This window comes from Lissotriton vulgaris, chromosome 4_1, assembly GCF_964263255.1.
Source record: "Lissotriton vulgaris chromosome 4_1, aLisVul1.2, whole genome shotgun sequence".
NCBI lineage: Eukaryota > Metazoa > Chordata > Amphibia > Caudata > Salamandridae > Lissotriton > Lissotriton vulgaris.
In genome coordinates this window covers 1,703,534,519-1,703,554,277 of record NC_141691.1, presented here as the reverse complement: position 1 = coordinate 1,703,554,277, position 19,759 = coordinate 1,703,534,519, and the positions used below count along the sequence as shown (strand labels likewise).

Genomic DNA, 19,759 nt, shown 5'->3' with positions numbered 1-19,759 from the left:
TGAAAAACTACGGCTGTCCAAATGGTTGAATACCAGGTACAACATTTACACATAAAAGATACATTAGATTCCGATTACGTTACTATTGATTACATACAAGATGAACGCTCACAGTTTTATTTCCTAATGCAACTCTCTGGGGATAATTAATGGTTTTCAGAATTGTTGAAGTTTATAATAATTACCGAAAGAGATAGAATTTCCTCCTCGTGAATGGATTGTACAGGTTGCTTCTGTAAGAGTGGATTTTCTTCACAATAGAACTCCTCCAGTTGAAGTTGTTCTATCTTTAATAAAACACAAACGACATTAGGGTGAGCAAAACAATAATGCATTACATTTTGATTTTCTTTTGCGGAACATCGGGTATGTTGAAATGTGCCACCTCCATGTGGAGCTTAATATATTATGGTACTAGAGATTTGTATTTGCGTTTATTAATAAATTGGCTAACTTGGTAGTATCGTGGATACAAACAACTGAATTTAAATTGAAGAGTTATGGGTATATAGACATAACTAAAAAAGAATGCATTTAGAGGCATACACATATATATGCTTTCAGCCCTGTAAACTGAGCGTGTGAAGGTTTTCAGGAGTCCCAGGGCAATCAGGGGTTACTGCGCTCAGGGTGTGGCACTGGAGCCGATTTACCACTAGTGTCCTGCAGCAAAACCTACCACTGAGCCCAAAAAGTGTGCCCCAAGTATACCCGTTTAGCATCCGAGCCTGAGGATGTGTAGTTGAGCAGTCTAAGAATTACTCAGGGGGATAGAGTCGGGTTAGAGACTCAGAACTCAATAAATCGTCTACATGAGAGTAATAAATCAATTCCCGTCAATGCTTTGTTTTAAAAGAGAAAATAATTTACTATTTGCAAACAGCAGAACACAGTACACAGATCTCAAAGAACAACAGTCATGATTCTGGTCTTAAACAATGTTTTATTACCATTTAATGGATTCAGCATGTACTGCTCTCGTGGGACAGTTCTCCATGGTACACATATGCCAGAGCTAAAGAGTCTCCGTGGTCCTCCTGGGATTCTGCAACAACGGTGGTCCAAAGATGGACGGATCTGGCTTATGCCATTGAAGGCGAGTACTCCCATTCCTACAGAATGCACTGTGTTCCGCTTTTGTAACATTGCCACTTTACATAGTCTGTTTTGTCCATGTCAGTTCATTCAGGGAAGGCAGTACATGTACTGTTTGTTGGTTAGTGGGAGCAACTTACCGAGATGGTCTCAGCTCAGTCCGGACCACCAACCATGCATGGCCCAGCTTACAAGTGTAGTCTATGAAGTATGTACATGCAGACGAATATTCAGGTAAACAGCGGTGGCACCAGTTGAAGACGAGGTGGCGCTGGAGTCATGGCACTTACAATCCAGGTGCTCGTGCTGCTTGGGTTTTTCTTCAGGCTTACTCAAAATAACCACCTCTCAAACAAGCCAGGTGCCAACCCAGAGTCATAGTGATGAGTACTCCGCACTGGTTAAAGTCCTGTTAGTTGGTGAGGCACTTTCTACAGCATTTTAGGTCTTTTGTACTAAACCTCTCGATGTGGTAAGGATTTATTAGCGCTCTGGTGTTTTTTTGTGCTCGATCACTTCAGAGATATGCAAGCAATGTCAATGTCAATGTCCATACATCGAGGTTCATGCTCTGAACTCTCATTCTTAGCAGAAGTCCTCAAACTATCCTTCCCTGTACAGCTAAAGAGGACTTCAGTCTGCCCTCCATTCTCCATTGGCTCCTTTACGGTCCTTTTCTTTCTGAGTATAATCTTCCACATACAAGGGCACCATTAACGTCCCTCCTGAACAGCTGGCCAGAGATGGGCTCTTCGTCAAAGTAGGGTCAAGGCGGATTCTCTTGGTAGGCTGGTAGAACTCACCTGGTTTTGGTCTTAAACATGGAAAAGGAAGCCAGTGTTAGTTACACCAACCTTGGAGCACAGAGAGTTTCATAGATGCCACTTGTATGAATGCGCTCTATTCTGGTACAAAAAACGTGGCACACTGTCTGGAAGCGCCTGTCCCATACAAAAAAAATTAAGACAGCATTATGTATTCCATCAGTCAGCTCTGAGACCAGTTCTATGCATATGTTGCCTATTGCTTAATCCATTCAAATTGTTGCACACATAGTATTAGTTTTCAGGTGCTAGCTGGAAGGTAAGGTGGAAGTTGGAGTCTCCTGTCAGTATCGATCCGAAACAAGGGTACTAAAGAATGGGAGGCTGTTCCACTTAACTACCAGTTAACTTGTGAGGGGTAGCAGTTCTAGAGAACAATTGAACAAAAGATTTGATAGGAAAGATCTCTAGGATATCCTGCAGGGGCTTGCGATTCACATTGCTGAGTGGAGCTCTCTCCACCCTGACTCTCAGGTATTGCTTGGATCTTGGGAAAACAAAATGGAATCCAGTGTGCCTAAAGCCACATGTCTTACACTCTTCACATACATCCGCTACGCACAGAAATAATGTATACACATGTGTTATCCGAGTCCCACATAGAAGGGTGAAAGACCCATTGCAGGGGACTAGCAAATGGGAGAGGCAAGTAATGTATCCCTTTCCACTACAAATCTTATAGTTGTCAGCAAGGACGCTGATGGTAGTCACTCTTGGTAAGAAGGGTGCACATAGTGCGTCTCTTTGGACCAGAAAGCCCTACTCTAAGTGTTGATCCTTGTCACAGAAAAGGGCTCTAGTGCACAAATGATTTCATGAGTGATGCAGAGGTTGTGCTGTGGTTTGCTATGATGAACTCAGAGCAGGACAGAATGCTCTACAGAGCAATGCGGGAGACCTTTATCCATCCCAACAGAGAAGCTTCAAGGCATGTTTGAATTACTTAAGTGGAGAGATGACTTGAAATTGACTATGAAAGGTGATTCAGAGGAGGGGCCCTTTACACTGAAACCACGAGGTAGCACTTAGTGGCTTTGTTAAGAGAGATAAGGTTACAGTTGGCAAAGTGTGAGACCCTGCTTGAGACCTTTAGGTCAGTACGAAGTGAAGATTTTGATCACGTTGAGGAGTCTTAATTTAGCTCTGTGTTTGGCCAAAAGCTACCATGCTTAGTGGTGAGTAGGATGCAGTGGCTATGTGTTAAGGGAAATTGAAAAGTGCTATAGTATCAAAATTCCTATTTTTTCTTCAAAATGGGCACAGAAGTACTACAAATCCAAATAATAGGCAGTTACTAAAGCACTGCTTGCTGAACACTAACGTATTGATAAGTTATTTAGCTGTATAGAAGTGGAATCGGGAAAAATAAGTTGAGTGGTCGGAATGTAGTGGCTGGGGCACTGTAAAAGATAAAGGATTTGTGTTTCATAGTTAAATTGACCTGTGCACCAAGGTGAGAGAGAGAGAGAGAGAGAGAGAGAGAGAGAGAGAGAGAGAGAGAGAGAGAGAGAGCATCAGGAGGCAATATATAGGGAAAAACATAATTGCAAAAGCCGTGGTGGATAGGAAGTATCAAATCTGTTTTAGTTGAACTGATCACAAAATTCAAACCACGTTCTTGACTCATATGCGTCCAAATAAGGAATTGATACTGACAAAATGAATAACATTATTTAGTGTTAATAACACAAAATGTCATCGCACCAAAACAACTAAGCTTGAAGTTCCCTAATGAAATTTCAAAAAATCATACCCTTCTTTCGCTGTGCACTAATATAAATGATCACAGCTGCTGTAACCTTAATCTACTGTCATGACAAAGAACAGCCAGATTCTAGAGTTTTTTCCGTTGTTATGTATGTCTCTGGCAGAGAGAGACTATGCATATCAGTTTCCGTAGCTGATAACTCACTGCTACGACATAACAACAGTTGATAACAAAACCTGCTACCTAGTGTTCTACTGTCATTCAGAGCTTCCAGGCCAGGTTGCCAGGGCTCTCTGAGAGCCTGTTAGTGCAACTCTACTTGTCTGCTTTGAATGGAAACAAAAAGCACAGCTGCAGGAGGAGGAAGGAAGGCAGGGAAAGGGGGTGTGGTTGGCTAAGGGTGGCAGGTAAGGTTTATGTTTTACAATCAGGACAGGCAGGAGAGGCCATGTTATGTATGGCTCCGCATTACTCCTCTGCCTCAGTGTAGCAGTTAAAAGCAGGGGCAGATGATTTTGGCGGCCATACACAGGGGTGACTGGTGACATTTGAAAGTGGTGGGGCGTAAAGTGATTGCCATACTGGACCGTTGCGAGCGAGCGCAGCAAGTGAGCCTGAACCACCACAATTTTATAAAAAGAGAAGAAAAATCGTGCATTTTCAAGCAAATTTGAGAAAGCAGGAAAGTTAATAAAGCTAATTTTGCCGGTAGAAACCACTGTATAGATGTCAAGACCTTCCCATAAACGATCCCACTATCAATATTGAGGGCGTATACATTAACTGGGCAGAAGTTGTTTGCATTCAGGGTACCATGCAGGATAATGCATCGCCTGTCATGGTCTGCATGCACACACACACAGTTTTTGGAAAGGGACACCGAGGGCCGACCATATAAGAGTCCCTATAGCAAAGCCAGAATACGAGGCGGCATATATTTGACCCCTCCATCTCCAGGGGAGTGCAGTGATACAGTCACCCACAGGCGGGTCTCCTGGAGGAAGACAATTGATATCCCACAGCACTTAAGGTACAGTAGAATCTTATGGCATTATGCAGGATGGTTCATCCTCCCAACATTCCGCTTGATCTTGTAAACCTCTCATACACTGCATGACTTAGCAAGCCATTGCACATGGCCCTCCCACAGGACCTTAACTGCACTAGCAGTAGTGCCCATTGTATATGAGCGTCAAGAGAAGTCTTCCCCAAACGAAAACATCTAGAACAGTGCTCAACAACACCACAGCCATTCCACGCCACCTCCTACCCACATGCAGAATATACTGTACTCCCCCCAGCACAACTAATGGCCAGAAAGGTGCCAATCAGTGCTTCACAACTCCTCTCCCACTCTGCCTTTAATCCACTATGGTAAGTAGTAGGTAGTAAGTGTTATACAGGCCAAGCAGCCGTGGCACCTCTGATCCACAAGCCCCGAACAAGCACTCAGGAGGCCGGAAGATGACAGGGCCCCAAAAGTGATTGTTTTACCAGGCGCCCCCAGTGCTAAAGCCGGCCCTGTTTATGAATATGTTTACACAATGAAAAGGCATATGCAGTATTTCTACAGAGCATGTATAGATATTCTATTTTACAGAGAATCTGAGTTTTAGAAGCCAAAAACTCTTTAACATCTTTGATTATCTCTAAGCAGCTCTTGTTGTTAGACTGCAGGGTCTTACGTTGTTCTTCCTGATCAAGTTTAATGTTTGAGCCAGGCTCCGTTTCAACTCCAGTCAGACTACCCATTGCGCCTGAGTGCAGGTGAAGCGAGGCATTCAAAATGCAGCAGGTTGTGGTGGAAAGGAAATTAAGAGTCGAAGTGCCCTGAAGGTGCGGACACTGCTGCATGTGCCAAGGTCGCTGTTCATCATGCTTGTTCGCGATCGCAACCACGATAACTAACTTAAGCCCTCCATTCGGCAGATAATAATACTGATACATGTTTTTCTGGGGCTATGTAATAATCTTACACTTTTGGTTATGCCCAATAAAGTTTATCAGCACGTGGAGGTCACACACAGATGAGGCCGTGTGTGTGACACAGTCTGTGTGAATCACTGGAGTCAGGGAGACTCTCTAGGCCTGCCCTGGGACAGGTTACTTCCCCACACGACAGCCGCAGCGCCACCAGCAACACACACAGGCAGTAGGCAGAGCGGGGGAACATGTGCGGACAGTGCGGTGACTCACAATGGCGCTCCGCAGGCCGGAGCACAAAGGCGTGAAATGAGCTTGGGACTGGAAGGGGGGATGCCTGGAAAATGGCAGGGGCCGGGGCAGAGGTTGGCACGGAGTGAGCGTGTGTGACGCAGGCGGCCGGAAATATACCACATAGACTGAGCAGCGCCTACTACTGTAAAACTAACTATAAAACTAACACGTTCTTACTTTTAAATTTTTTCGCAATCGCAGAGCAGTATCTCTATTTCTCTCTCAGTCTCCAGTAGTCCTCCTGGTCGACTACAGTGACTACACCACACACATGAGTGACACGATGAGTAACTCCAAGGAAGAAGTCAGTCCACCGCCAGGAGTCGACGAGCAGCAGGCACGCACCAGCAGACTGTCAGGGAGCAGCCAGCCAGACAGCGTGCGTGCGTCCCAAAATGGCCAATCACTGCATGGCTTCACATGAAGTCACACAGTGATTGGCCATAGGAAGTGCGGCTGCAGCAAAGTGCCTCCACCCACGCGTGGCACCCAATAATGGATTGCTGCGCGGTGGACCAACCAATCCTGGGGCTGCATGCAGCGACAGGATTGGCTAGGGGGGCACAGATACAGTCCGCCCTTTTCAACCCCGGGGGCTGCGGCCCTTGGGTGCTGTATGAAACAGCACCCCTTGGGTCCCTCTAAGAGGGAGAACTTTAAGCGCATGTGTGGGCTGATCAAACGACAAAAATACACATGCGCACTACTGCTGCAGCTGAGTGTGGGTTGTCACTCAAGCTGCAGCAGCCCAGCCCAGCCCCACGCCCTGGCGCACTACTCTGATTGTGTCGGGCGACGGGCATGAGGAATAGCAAGCAATGTCTTGTAATAATACTGACTGCTGCAGTGCTTGATGCGGTGCGTCCACAAGGCTTAGTGGGGCTACGCCCCTACGCCCCAATGGACGCACCGCGCCTGGCCATACATAACAGAAAATTATAGATGTATAAAAGGTAAATTAAGGGGATATTTTTAACATTGGGGTTATGAGTGACATCATAGAGAACTTGAGCTTCGCTCTCTCTTTTACTACTTGCCGTTATTCAGAACCCCTGGTGAAAAAGATCCCCGTAATTCACTGTTACACATTTATAATTCTATACGTAATGTACGGCTTTCATAGAGGGCCTCTATTGTTTACATCAGTCTATGAATGTGATAACTTACTGCTATGGTATAGCAACAGTTCATAACAAAACCCCTTACCTACTTTTGCAACAGCACAAAGGCCTTTCAGGCTAAGCTTGCAGTGCTCTCTGAGAGCTTGTCAGCACAGCGCTGCGTGTCTGCTTTGACTGAAAGCAGAAATGATTGCTGCAAGAGGGGAAGGGAAAGCAGGACAGGTGGTGGGGACTGATTTATGTTGTCAGGCAAGGTCTTTATTTTTCACTTTTGGGTCAGGGAGAAGAGGCCATTTGATATATTGCTCCCCGTCACTCCTCTGCCCCTGCACAGCAGTTGAAAGCAGGGGCAGATGATTTTAGGGGCCATACAGAATATAAAATTATAGATGGGTAAAAAGTGAATTATGGAGGGGGGTTCATTTCAGGATTCTGAGTCAGTACCCCTGTCTGTATCACTATTATTGACACTATTAATACAATTGATACTATCAATACTACTAAGGTAGCTTGTAGTACTACTATTACTACTACTAGCCGTGCTCCTTCTGGTGACATGAGTATTATTACTACCAATACCAGTTCAAGTACTGAGTGGTAGTACTGGTAATAGTGTTTACCACCAGTACTATCATTTACTGTAGTACTGAAAGATGTCATAATTATCATATGATTAGTAACAATAATAAAAGTAGTATCTATGGATATATGTGATAAATTTTGTGTGTTAACTAAACACAGGTAGTGGAGCGCTATATGGAGTCAAAGGCAAAGAAACAGCCAACTAGCATTTGGAGGGGAAGCTGGGTTCTGAGCGTAGAAAAGGGTGGATACTGCATAGAAATGTAGTGCTCTTTAGAGTGGTGTGTCTTCAGTTCTTTCCTCATAGATATGGAGATGTCATTGCAGATCCTATTGCATGCATGGAGGCCTGTTGTCTTGTTTTTCCTTTTTTGTGGTGCGGTATTAAGAATACCAATATTACTTGAGGTAGTAATGCCAGCAGTGCCGGCACTAAAGGTAGCAATAGTATGGGTGTTAGTAGCAGTAGAGGTAATATGATTACTAAAAGCACAAACAAGCACTGGTAAACCAAGTGGTCTGGCTATTTTCTGAGTGAAAGTGATTCTTCATTGATGACTGAGTGCTTGGATAGGTATTGGGTGAGTCCATAGATGGAAGAATACTTGAATAAATGAATACATCGATGCATAGCTGGAAGAAAGAGAGAGAGAGCAGAACACCATAACTCATAATTCTAACTGCATTTTTTCATTTAGGCCATTAAGGAGTAATCCTTAGTGAATGTTTATATGTGTCCTATCAATCAGTAATTTGGTTAACATGCCACACTACATTGCAACCAGATTGTTTTCATCTCACCTGACCATATTTTATTTCCACATGACATCATATTGTGAGGGGTACTCAAATCTCTCTTTGTCCTGTTTTCATTTTAATTCTGTTTTGGTGAGTTTTTTCCTACTCTATGTACGCCCCTCCATTCCCTGCTCATCAATGCCTGGCTTCATTTTACGACTAGGGGTTTTAGTACTTAATTTGAGCCTGTGGTTTCCAGTGCTCCGCGCTGGAACATAATTGTCAACCGGAACCCATGACAGTCTACCAAACAGTGGCGCTGTTTATCTAAATTAGATATTAACACAGCAACAGTTGTTTATGAAAGAAATAAACATAAATAAATGACTAATACTTGCTTCCCAAGCCATGCTTATAGCTTTGGGGGCCACAATAGGTGTGATGGTTAGTGGTTGTTTTGGTTCGGTCACTGTCAGTGCTGGCAGGGGCAATGGATGATGCAGGCTGCACTGGCCTCTCGACATGGGATCTGCCACTTATTATTATATATATTTTTTTTTAATTAAGCACTGCTGCTTTTTATTTGAGTTGGCAGTTTTCTATGGCTAGAGGATCAGTTCATTACCAGGATAAAATTGCTCCCGATGGGCCGATACACAAAGGGCCTCCGCACTCCTGGCAGGGACCCTGCAGTCATGGCGGCGGGCTTGCACTCAAGGTTGGACCTTTGCAATCAGAAACTGTAATGCGGAAGCCCCATCAGGAGTGTGGGGCCTCTGCCACGTGTACAGAGGCCCTTTGTGAATTGGGCCCAAAGATTGTTACACTTCGAGCAGCTAGCCTTTTTCACACTTTGTATTTCCCTATAGACTCTGTATTGCAATTGGTGATTGGAACTCACTTGGCCCCATTTTTATTTTAACTCTGTTCTTGAATGACTGCTTTAGTTTCTTTTCCTAGTAACCACTGCCCAAGGATTACTGGAGGACCTGATGACTGCAAAGGACTGGTAATGGGTCCACAAAGGGGTGACGTTGGTCAGCTCCAATGCCAGACTTATTCATTTATTTATTTATTTATTTAAGCTTATATCACGCACAGCTACCCACAATGGGTTTCCCGGCGCCAGGGATAGACTGTAGAAGAAAGGAGGGTGCATCACCTGACTTGAGGCCACAACCGACTATTGGCCACGCTTAGTAAAAAGCAGAGTCTTCAGAGCCTTACGGAAGCGTAGTAGGTTGGTCTCTGATTTTAGTGCCAGTGGGAGGGAGTTCCAGTATTTAGGGCCCAAAGTAGAAAAGGAGCGGCCTCCCATTTTTGTCAGCTTCCATCTTGGCACTGTGAAGTTGCCAGTGTCCGATGACCTTAGTGAGCGCAGGGGTCTGTAGGGTTTTACCAGCCCTTGAATATAGGCTGGGGCGCTGCCCTGCTTGGCCTTGAACATGTAACAAAGTGCCTTGAATTTAACACGTTCAGGGACGCTCAGCCAGTGGAGGTCACGCAAGGCGGCAGTGGCTGAAGTGCGTCTAGGGACGTTCTTTAGCAGGCGCGCAGCCGCATTTTGCACAACCTGAAGCACATGTATGGTGGCTTTATCTGCGCCCAAGTAGAGAATGTTGCCGTAGTCCAGGCGTGATGTTACAAGTGCCTGGACTACGGTTCTGCGGGAGGAGAGCGGGAGCATCCACAGAATCTTATAAAGCCACCGCAGCGTTGAGAAGCAAATGGCTGCAACCTTAGTAGGCTGTTGCCTCATAGTTAGCCTGTCGTCAATAATGACACCCAGGTTAAGAACTGCTGTAGATGGTATTGGCGCAATTCCCAGTTCGATGGGCCAATGGCGGGGACCCCAGAGATGTTTGTTCCGACCTAGAATGACCACCTCGGTCTTCTCCCTATTCAGCTTGAGACAGTTTCTCCGCATCCAGTCGGCCACAAGAATGAGGCCCGACTTGAGTGCGGAGATATTGTTCTCGTCTCTCCCTGATAGGGAGAAGACAATCTGGGTGTCATCTGCGTAGGAGAACAGGGTTAGCCCAGCCTGTTCAACTATGATTGCCAAGGGTTTAACATAAATATTAAATAATAAAGGGCTAAGGATTGAACCTTGGGGAACGCCGCGGGTAGATGGACATATGGTGGAAGCAACTTTAGAAGAAAACACTTGAAAGGTTCGGTCGATAAGGAAAGACACCACCCAGGCCAGGGCCTGGCCTGCCACACCTAGAGATTTCAGAGAGTCAATAAGGATGGAATGCGACACGGTGTCGAAGGCTGCGCTCAAATCCAGCAGGATGAGCGCCATGGTGTTTCCCTGATCGACACCGTGCCTAAGACTCTCTGTTACCCCCAGGAGGGCTGTCTCAGTTGAGTGCCTAGGCCGAAAGCCCGACTAAGAAGGATGGAGAAAAGCAGTGTTTTCGACCAGTTTAGAAAGCTGGGAATTTATATGTCTCTCCAGTATCTTCGAAAAGATAGGCAACAAAGATATAGGGCGAAAATTGGCGGAGTTGGAAGAATCTGCACCCGATTTTTTCAGTAAAGGTACAACCATGGCGTGTTTCCAAGGTTGGGGGACATGGGCCTCACTCAGAGAAGCGTTTAGTAATTTAATAATGATGGAGTGAGTGAGGGGATCTAATTGTTTTAGTATTTTGGCCAGGAGAGCGTCCCGTGGGGAGCCCGATCGCACACTATTTAAACAGGAGACAAAGGAAGTGGCATCTAAAGGCTGCCAGGTAGTGATTACTGCATCAATGGCGGTATTCACCGGTTCCTGGACCATATCAGGGGCAGTGGAAGTAGTCCCTTGGAGTGTAGTAAAATGGTCGTAGATAAGATCAACTTTATTTATAAAGTAATCTGCTAAGGACTGACACTGGGTGGCATCAAGTGCCGGTGGGGGAGGAGTAGAATTTGCACCAGTCAATTTTTTAACAACGGAGAATAGCACCTTTGGGCAATTTTGTGCATCAGTCACTGTTTTTTTAGTGTAATCAGCTTTAGCAGTTTTACAGCTATTGTGGTACTTTTTCAAGGCTTCTTTATATATGACTTTGCGTGAAGGGGAATAGCCTTGTCTCCATTTACGCTCCAAGGTCTTACATTGTGAGCGGAGGCTTTTAAGTTGTTTCGAGTACCATGGAGCCGGGGGATGGTGTGAAAGTGCGGACTTCGATGTCATCGGTAGCGCCAAATTGACAGCATTTGTTAGCCAGAGTTCAGTGGCGCAATTGAGTGCAACAACTGGTAGTTCAGTGCTCGGGAGTGTTTTGATCAACAGCTTATTGAGTTCTGGCATGTTGATCTTCCCCCAATTCCGAGCTGGCCTCGCAGTTTCCACCTCAGGTCTTATTGCTGTTTCAGCCCTATCTAAGGAGAAGGGGACAGCTAAGTGGTCGGACCAGGCAATTTGTAGGGCTTCACGAGAACAGTCTAAAGACAGATTGGACAGAATCGGGTCCAATAAATGACCGGCACAATGTGTGGGACCTGTGTTTTGAAGTTGAAGATTAAAAGCTTCCAGGATGGAGAGAAGCTGATTCCTATAAGGGCACTCGTGGTCGTCTAGATGTATATTTAGGTCCCCTAAGATCGTAAAATTTGACGCTTTAAGCATTACTGGAGCTAAAAAGTCCGGTAATTATGTTATCCATGAGCTCGCTGTCCCAGGGGGACGGTATACCAATAATCCTGACAGCGTGAATTGGGGGGTAATGGACAGTTTAAATAGGGCTGATTCACAATCTTTTTGAGTGGCATCTACCAATTTACAAGTATATGCATTCTTGAAAATAATTGCAATTCCACCACCCCTGCCAGAAACTCAATCCTGACGAAGAATGGCATAATTGGAGGGAATAGCATCTGCAATATCCGGACCTGAGCAGTCCCTGAGCCACGTCTCGGTCAGGAACATTGCATCAGGTTGATTTTCAACAAGAAAGTCATGGATATTGTATCTATGTTGTGGCAAAGATCTGCAATTTATGCTCCAAAATCTTAAAGGGGGGCGAGTGGAAGCTGTCCTGGAGCATACCTGTCTCTTTCGTCTACCTTGATGTTGGAGAGATCTGCATTTGGTAGGAGTTTTTAATGAGAAACTGCAGCGAGTACAGCTGAACTTAAGTAATTACAATACAATTATGTGCACCAAACCTACATATAATCCGGGGGATTGGCTGGGTGAGTTTGCACCCTATTTTGCCTGACCTGTCAAGAACACGCGCAATCCAGACAGGTATTTTACGTATGCGTCCAGCTGCCGCCATGGATTACCTATCACTTTCGCACTACAAGTCAGGTTAAGTGCATATAAATTAAGGGAGGCCAGCCCTTGCCGTAGGACAAGAGGTACGGTGTGCTGCCTTCTCCCTCCACACCCATCGGTGACTGTTTTCCGTTAGGGCGGCTGGAGCAGACTGCTGTGCACCATGCTTCTCGTCCATTGAAGCGTAGGGTCATAGCCCCACTAAGCCTCGTGGACGCACCGCGTCAAGCACTGCAGCAGTCAGTATTATTACGAGACATTGCTTGCTGTTCCACACGCCCGTCGCCCGACACAATCGGAGTAGTGCGCCAGGGAGTGGGGCTGGGCTGGGCTAATGCAGCTTGAGTGAGAGTCCTCACTCAGCTGCAGCAGTAGTGCGTATGTGTATTTTTGGCATTTGATCAGCCTGCACATGCGCTTACACTTCTTCCCCTTAGAGGGACCTAAGGGGTGCTGTTTCATATAGCACCCCAGGGCCGCAGCCCCGGGGTTGAAAAGGGCGGACCGTATCTGTGCCCCCCTAGCCAATCCTGGGGCTGCATGCAGCGCCAGGATTGGTTGGTCCACCACGATGCAATCCATTATTGGGTGCCGCGCGTGGGTGGAGGGACACAGCCGCAGCTGCACTTTTTATGGCCAATCACTGTGTGACTTCATGTGAAGCCATGCAGTGATTGGCCATTTCGGGAAGAACGCACGCTGTCTGTCTGGCTGCTCCCTGATAGTCTGCTGGTGCGTGCCTGCTGGTCATCTACTCCTGATGGTGGACTGACTTCTTCCTTGGAGTTACTCGTCGTGTCACTCACGTGTGTGGTGTAGTCACAGTATTAGACCAGGAGGACTACTAGAGACTGAGAGAGAAATAGAGATCCTGCGCTGCGATTGTGAAAAAATTTAAAAGTAAGAACGTGGTAGTTTTATAGTTAGTTTTACAGTAGTAGGCGCTGCTCAGTCTGTGTGGTATATTTCCGGCCACCTGCGTCACACACGCTTGCCCCGTGCCAACCTCTCCCCCCGGCCCCAGCCATTTTCCAGGCATCCCCCCTTCCAGTCCCAAGCTCATTTCACGCCTTTGTGCTCCGGCCTGCGGAGCACCATTGTGAGTCACCGCACTGTCTGCACATGTTCCCCCGCTCTGCCTACTGCCTGTGTGTGTTTCTGGTGGCGAGACGGCTGTCGTGTGGGGAAGTAACGTGTCCCAGGGCAGGACTAGAGAGGCTCCCCGACTCCAGTGATTCACACAGACTGTGTCACACACACGGCCTGATCTGTGTGTGATCTCTACATGCTGATAAACTTTATTGGGCATAACCAAAACTGTACAAAGTGTAAGATTTTTACATAGCCCCAGAAAAACATGTATCAGTATTATTATCAGCCGAACGGAGGACTTAAGTTAGTTATCGTGGTTGCGATTGCGAACAAGCACGATGCAACAGCGACCTTGGCACATGCATCAGTGTCCGCACCTTCAGGGCACTTCGGCTCTTAATTTCCTTTCTACCACAACCTGCTGCATTTTGAATGCCTCACTTCACCTACACACAGGCGCAAAGGGTAGTCTGACTAGAGTCGAAACGGAGCCTGGCTCAAACATTAAACTTGATCAGGAAGAACAACGTAACACCCTGCAGTCTAACAACAAGAGATGCTTAGAGATAATCAAAGATGTTAAAGAGTTTTTGGCTTCTAAAACTCCGATTCTCTGTAAAATAGTATATCCATACATACTCTGTAGAAATACTGCATATGCCTTTTCATTACGTAAACGTATTCGTAAACAGGGCCGGCTTTAGCACTGGTGGCGCCTGGTGCAACAATCACTTTTGGGGCCCTGTCATCTTCCGGCCTCCTGAGTGCTTGTTCAGGGCTTGTGGATCAGAGGTGCCATGGCTGCTTGGCCTGTATAACACTTACTACCTACTACTTACCATAGTGGATTAAAGGCAGAGTGGGAGAGCAGTTGTGAAGCACTGATCTGCATCTTCCTGGCCATTAGTTGTGCTGGGGGGGAGTATTGTATATTCCGCCTGTGGGTAGGAGGTGGCGTGGAATGGCTGTGGTGTCGTTGATCACTGTTTTAGATGTTTTCGTTTGGGGAAGACTTTTCTTGACGCTCATATCTCATGGGCACTACTGCTCGTGCTGTTAAGCTCCAGTGGGAGGGCCATGTGCAATGGCTCGCTAAGTCATGCCGTGTATGGGAGGTTTACAAGATCAAGCAGAATGTTGGGGGGATGAACCATCTGCATAATGCCATAAGATTCAACTGTACCTTAAGTGCTGTGGGATATCAATTGTCTTCCACCCGGAGACCCGCCTGTGGGTGACTGTATCACTGCACTCCCCTGGAGAAGGAAGGGTCAAATATATGCCGCCTCGTATTCTGGCTTTGCTGTAGGGACCCTTATATGGTCGGCTCTCGGTGTCCCTTTCCAAACACTGTGTGTGTGTGCATGCAGACCATGACAGGTGATGCATTATCCTGCATGGTACCCTGAATGCAAACAACTTCTGCCCAGTTAATGTATACACCCTCACTATTGATAGTGGGATCTTTTATGGGAAGGTCTTGACAGTGACACAGTGGTTTCTACCGGCAAAACTAGCTTTATTAAATTTCCTGCTTTCTCAAATTTGCTTGAAAATGCACGATATTTCTTTTCTTTTTTCAAAATTATGGTGGTTTGGGCTCGCTTGCTGCGCTCGCTCGCAACGGTCCAGTATACCAATCATTTTACGCTCACCACTTTCAAATGTCACCAGCCGCCCCTTCTGCTCGGTGCTGTCACCGCTTCATCACCAGGTGTCTCCTTGGGGGGCTCTGGCATTAGAGGCAGCTCTGTGGAGCACTTCATCCCGGCGTGTTTAACGGTGACCGGGTGCGGTGTGCAATGTCTTTAAAAGCTAGCCCTGCTGGCGCTGTCTAATGTTGCAAAACACGTTTCCTGCCCGCACTTAACTTCATATGTTACTGGTGGGGGGTGCTTGGAGCTGTGAATGTCTGTAAACTTCGTTAGTAGAAAACCGTGTGACACCAGGAAAGGATTTAAAGACGATATTTAAAATTTGGACTCGGTAGCAGAAGTGTCGATGTTAACAGACGAAGTCGACTTGCGCATTTAAGTAAAACAACCAAGATCCGTAGTGCACGAGGCGTGCCTGTTCTCCCTAATTGTTTGTGTCCTCAAAGGCCCAGGAGCAGCCTAGGTGTATGCAGCACTGAAACGATTTCCACCTTAATACTTTGTCTCTCCCCAGTGGGCGTCCTTTTCAGGGGGATAGGTTAAGGCGTCAACAGCCAAAGCTGCCTACTTTGGTATTGAGGAGCTGAGATTCGACTCTCGGCCTGGCTCAACAACACTCTATAAATCTGGATACATTTCGTAACTTCCCAGTGCCTTAATGCACATGTGTGTCCATGTAACTAACTGGTGCTCATGTAAAGCGCTGCAGTACCTTTGGGTCGAGTTTGCGCTATATAGAACAAGCATTGGCAATGCAATGCCAATCGGTCTCGCCATTGGGATCTTATTGTATTTAGCTATGCAGCACATTAGCGGAAGGGGGAGCGCGACACTCTGCATTTTAGCTGCAGAGGGCTTCTACTGCCTCAAAAAGCGCCTTTCTAATTCATACGCACTTACCCTGACTTCTACTGCGAAAGTGATTCAGCACCCACGTTATTGTGCTGCGTAGCTAAATACATAGGATCCTAATGGCGAGACCGATTGGCATTGCCAATGCTTGTTCTTAGATAACATACCGTTCTCCTCTTCCCATCTTTCCCAAAGCAATCAGGGTAAAACATCTGCAAAGCAATTTCTATTTTCGGGGGCCAAGAAGGCACGGAAGGAATAAGCCAAAACGAAGTGCACAGTACATGCAATCAGAAATACTTACTGCTGATGGGAAAGAACGAATTTGGTTTCCAGCCACATCTAAAATCTTTAGGTGTTTCAGCTTGCCAAGTCCCTAGAAGGGAGTAATACAGAAAAGGATGGTCAAACTGCAGAGAATAAAGAAACACAGTCAATTGCTCTTAACATTGTCATAATTGTGAAGTCCAATTTTACAATGAAGGGTACTATAGATTATATTGGACCAATGTATCTTGTACTAAAAAGTTGAAAACGAAACCAGTGTGGTAATCCAGGAATTTCTTGTGCCCTTCGGGATGCCCTTCCTACCCTCCCTGCTCCCGTTTTCCAATCCAATCCAAAAATCTTTATTTCGGCCATTAAGACCATAAAAGATGCATAAAAAGACATACAACATTTAAATCAACATTTGATACATGTTATACAAATGGATACAAGTTTTGGAAGTAAAAGTTAAATGAGATAAAAATGAGTGAGAAAGATACATCACAATTATATTCATTGGGTTTAAAATAACATGATGTAAAAACTTTCCCGTAGGGGGCTAAAATTTGGTTTAAGACAGTGGCCGGAACTATCATCCTATGTTGGTAAAGCCTTAATCAACTTGGACCTAATACGCCACATGGCGAACAGATATTTAGAGACTGCAAAAACAATGTGAGGGGAGGAATCAGATTTCAATATTCTGTAAGAAGTTGAACAGTTTCTTATTGCCATGTTTCTGCATAAAGGCACCAACCAATACTTCCTTGCAGACCTATAGATGGAGCAGAAAAACAGGACATGGATTTCCTCCTCATCACAGGAATTGCAGCCAGGGCATAGTTTGTCCCCTCCATTGGTCCATTTACTCGTGAAGGATTTAAGGGGGAGGGTTCCGAACCGCCACTGTAAAAAAAGCTTCCTTGCCGTGACCGGATAGATAAAATCCAAAAAAGATTCGAATTTATAGGTATTTTTGGATTGGGTAAAACAGTGGGTTAAAATGCCAATGCTGGGTGCAGTCAATTGGGTCACAAGATTTTGTTGCTTGCAGCCTTTCACTAGACTTTTCCGAGGGACCTTGATACAACCAGTTTCGGGGGCCAACCACAATTCATTTAAGCCTAGCCGGAACAATTCTTTTTTGACAAAGGTCAGCCAAGGGATCTTGTCATTGACATTTAGATTCATAACATGCACAAGATCACTCCTGTAGTGGTTAAGCTCCTTAGTTGACCAAAGTCTATGCCAGAATCTTATGGGGTTGAGTTCAGCATCCTCCCTGATGGATGATAAGCCCAAGTCAAGACGTAGGGGAAGCAAGGGAGTTGCAGCTGGGAGGGCCAGGAGGCGCCTCATAAAATTATTCTCAACACGTACCAACTCATTTGCAGCTTGGTGTCCCCAAAGTTCGCTGCCATATAATGCAGCAGGTTTTGCTTGGGTTTTGTACATCTCAACTGCGGGGGCTATAGGTTTATAAGTTGAGGTGTTAGTGATCTTCAGGATAGCCCCAGACAGTTGAGATAGCCTTATTCGCGAGCTTGCAATCTGTGGACACCATGAAAGGTTCTCTTGAAGGGTTACGCCCCGGTATTGGAATGTTTTTACCCTCTCTAGGACCGTGGAGTTTAGGGACGGGTTAGGTCTAGTTGTGGAGGAGGGGTTAAAGATCATGTACTTGGTCTTCCCGGCGTTGATCTCGAGGCCAAACTGCCTGCAGAAGAGATCAAAGCCATCCAAAGTTCTCTGAATACCCATGGGCGATTTGGAAAGCAGGAGGGTATCGTCCGCAAACATAATTGCCGGTACCCTCCTGCCTGCCAAGACCGGGGCGTCGTTGTCTCCAACATTGGCTAGGTGCGAGATGACACTGTTCATATAAAGGCAAAAAAGGGTTGGGGCGAGTACGCACCCCTGCCTGACCCCCCGGGAAACAGGGAACCTTTGAGTCAAAACACCACCCCGCCCACAACGTACCTGGGCGAAGTTGCCCTGATGGAGTCTTATGATTGCCTGGAGTAGATTAATGGGGACTCCCATCTCCCTCAGGACCTCCCAAAGTTTTTTCCGTGGTACAAGGTCAAAGGCTGACTTCAGGTCTACGAACACCATGTATAATCTCCCGCCCTCGATGGTCACTGTTTTCCAATAAAGGAGAACGAGGCGGAAGATTTGGTCCATGGTGGACGTATTTTTCCTGAAGCCAGCCTGGAGAGGGCTTAGAATTTCATTTTCCTCCATCCAATCCATGAGTTGGTCCAATATAAGTCGCGAATAAATCTTCTGGGGGACATCTATCAGGCTGATCGGCCTGTAGTTGGATGGGAGCAGAGGACAGCCCTTCTTGAAAATAGGCACTATCTCTGCCCCCAGCCAAGTGCAGGGGATCGCCATTCCACATGCTATTGAGTTGAAGAGGATGAGAAGATAAGGTGCCCAAATATCTGGATGGGACCTAAAGAGGTCGCCAGGTAGTTTATCAAGGCCAGGGGCCTTGCCCATTGCTAAACCATCTATTGCACTGGCCACTTCCCCTAGCGTGAACTCCAGAGTGTCTCCAGGGAGGGAGAGGAGTGTTGCAATAGTGGCATCAGTGTTTTCTAAATCATCTGCGTAAAGTTTCCCAAAATGGTCTTCCCATATATGTGCAGCTATATTGGGTTCGACCGCGGCTTTGGGTTCCCCTGAGCCAGTGGAGACTATGGACCAAAATCTTCTAGTGTCCTTGGCTATTAATGCTGCTGAGAGATCATGCCATCTATCCCAGTCCCAGTCTGACCTCGCACGGACCATAATGTCCTTGTAAAGTTGTCGCAAGGCAGACACCCTATTACGGGGGGCACCCTCTTTGACTGCAGCAATAAGATCAGATTTAGCCTTTCTGCAGTCCGAGTTGTACCAAGTGGAAGTTCTGGTTTTATGCTTGGATTTGGGTACCTCTGGGTAGAGGACCTCTCCCAGAGTTCCCACTAAGTCCTCGTGTATGGAGGGTAAGGTTTTGGATAGGTCCTGAGCACTGGAGCGACTAATTACTTCTTCCAATGCCTCAAATCTTGGGAGAACAAGGCTGTAAATTTTCCCAATATTTTCTTCCGACTTGGAGAATTTCTGCCATCTCACCCTACGCCTGTTAGAAGCTAATACAAGGTTTCCCCGTTCATCTCCTTTCCCCGGAGAGGAGAGACCGGTGGACTCAGGAAGATAGTGCAAGGTAAGTGAGAGGGCATTATGATCACTGTCAGTGCGGGGGATTATAAGAAAGTCCTCAACCTTAGGCCACAGACTGGTATCAACAAAAATGTAGTCCAGTCTTGACTCCTGGTTTGGTCTAT

The 19,759-nt window shown here is 46.2% G+C and overlaps 1 protein-coding gene across 1 annotated transcript in view; it reads right to left on the bottom strand.

The window, feature by feature from the left end:
* Positions 1–19,759, bottom strand: part of LRRC69 (leucine rich repeat containing 69) — a 351,609-nt gene that overhangs the window by 105,500 nt on the left and 226,350 nt on the right. The window contains exons 5-6 of the mRNA XM_086965983.1: positions 16,462–16,533; positions 186–287 (exon numbers count right to left, since the gene is read on the bottom strand). Coding sequence (XP_086822109.1) covers positions 186–287; positions 16,462–16,533 — 174 coding nt within the window. The remainder of the gene's footprint in view (positions 1–185; positions 288–16,461; positions 16,534–19,759) is intronic.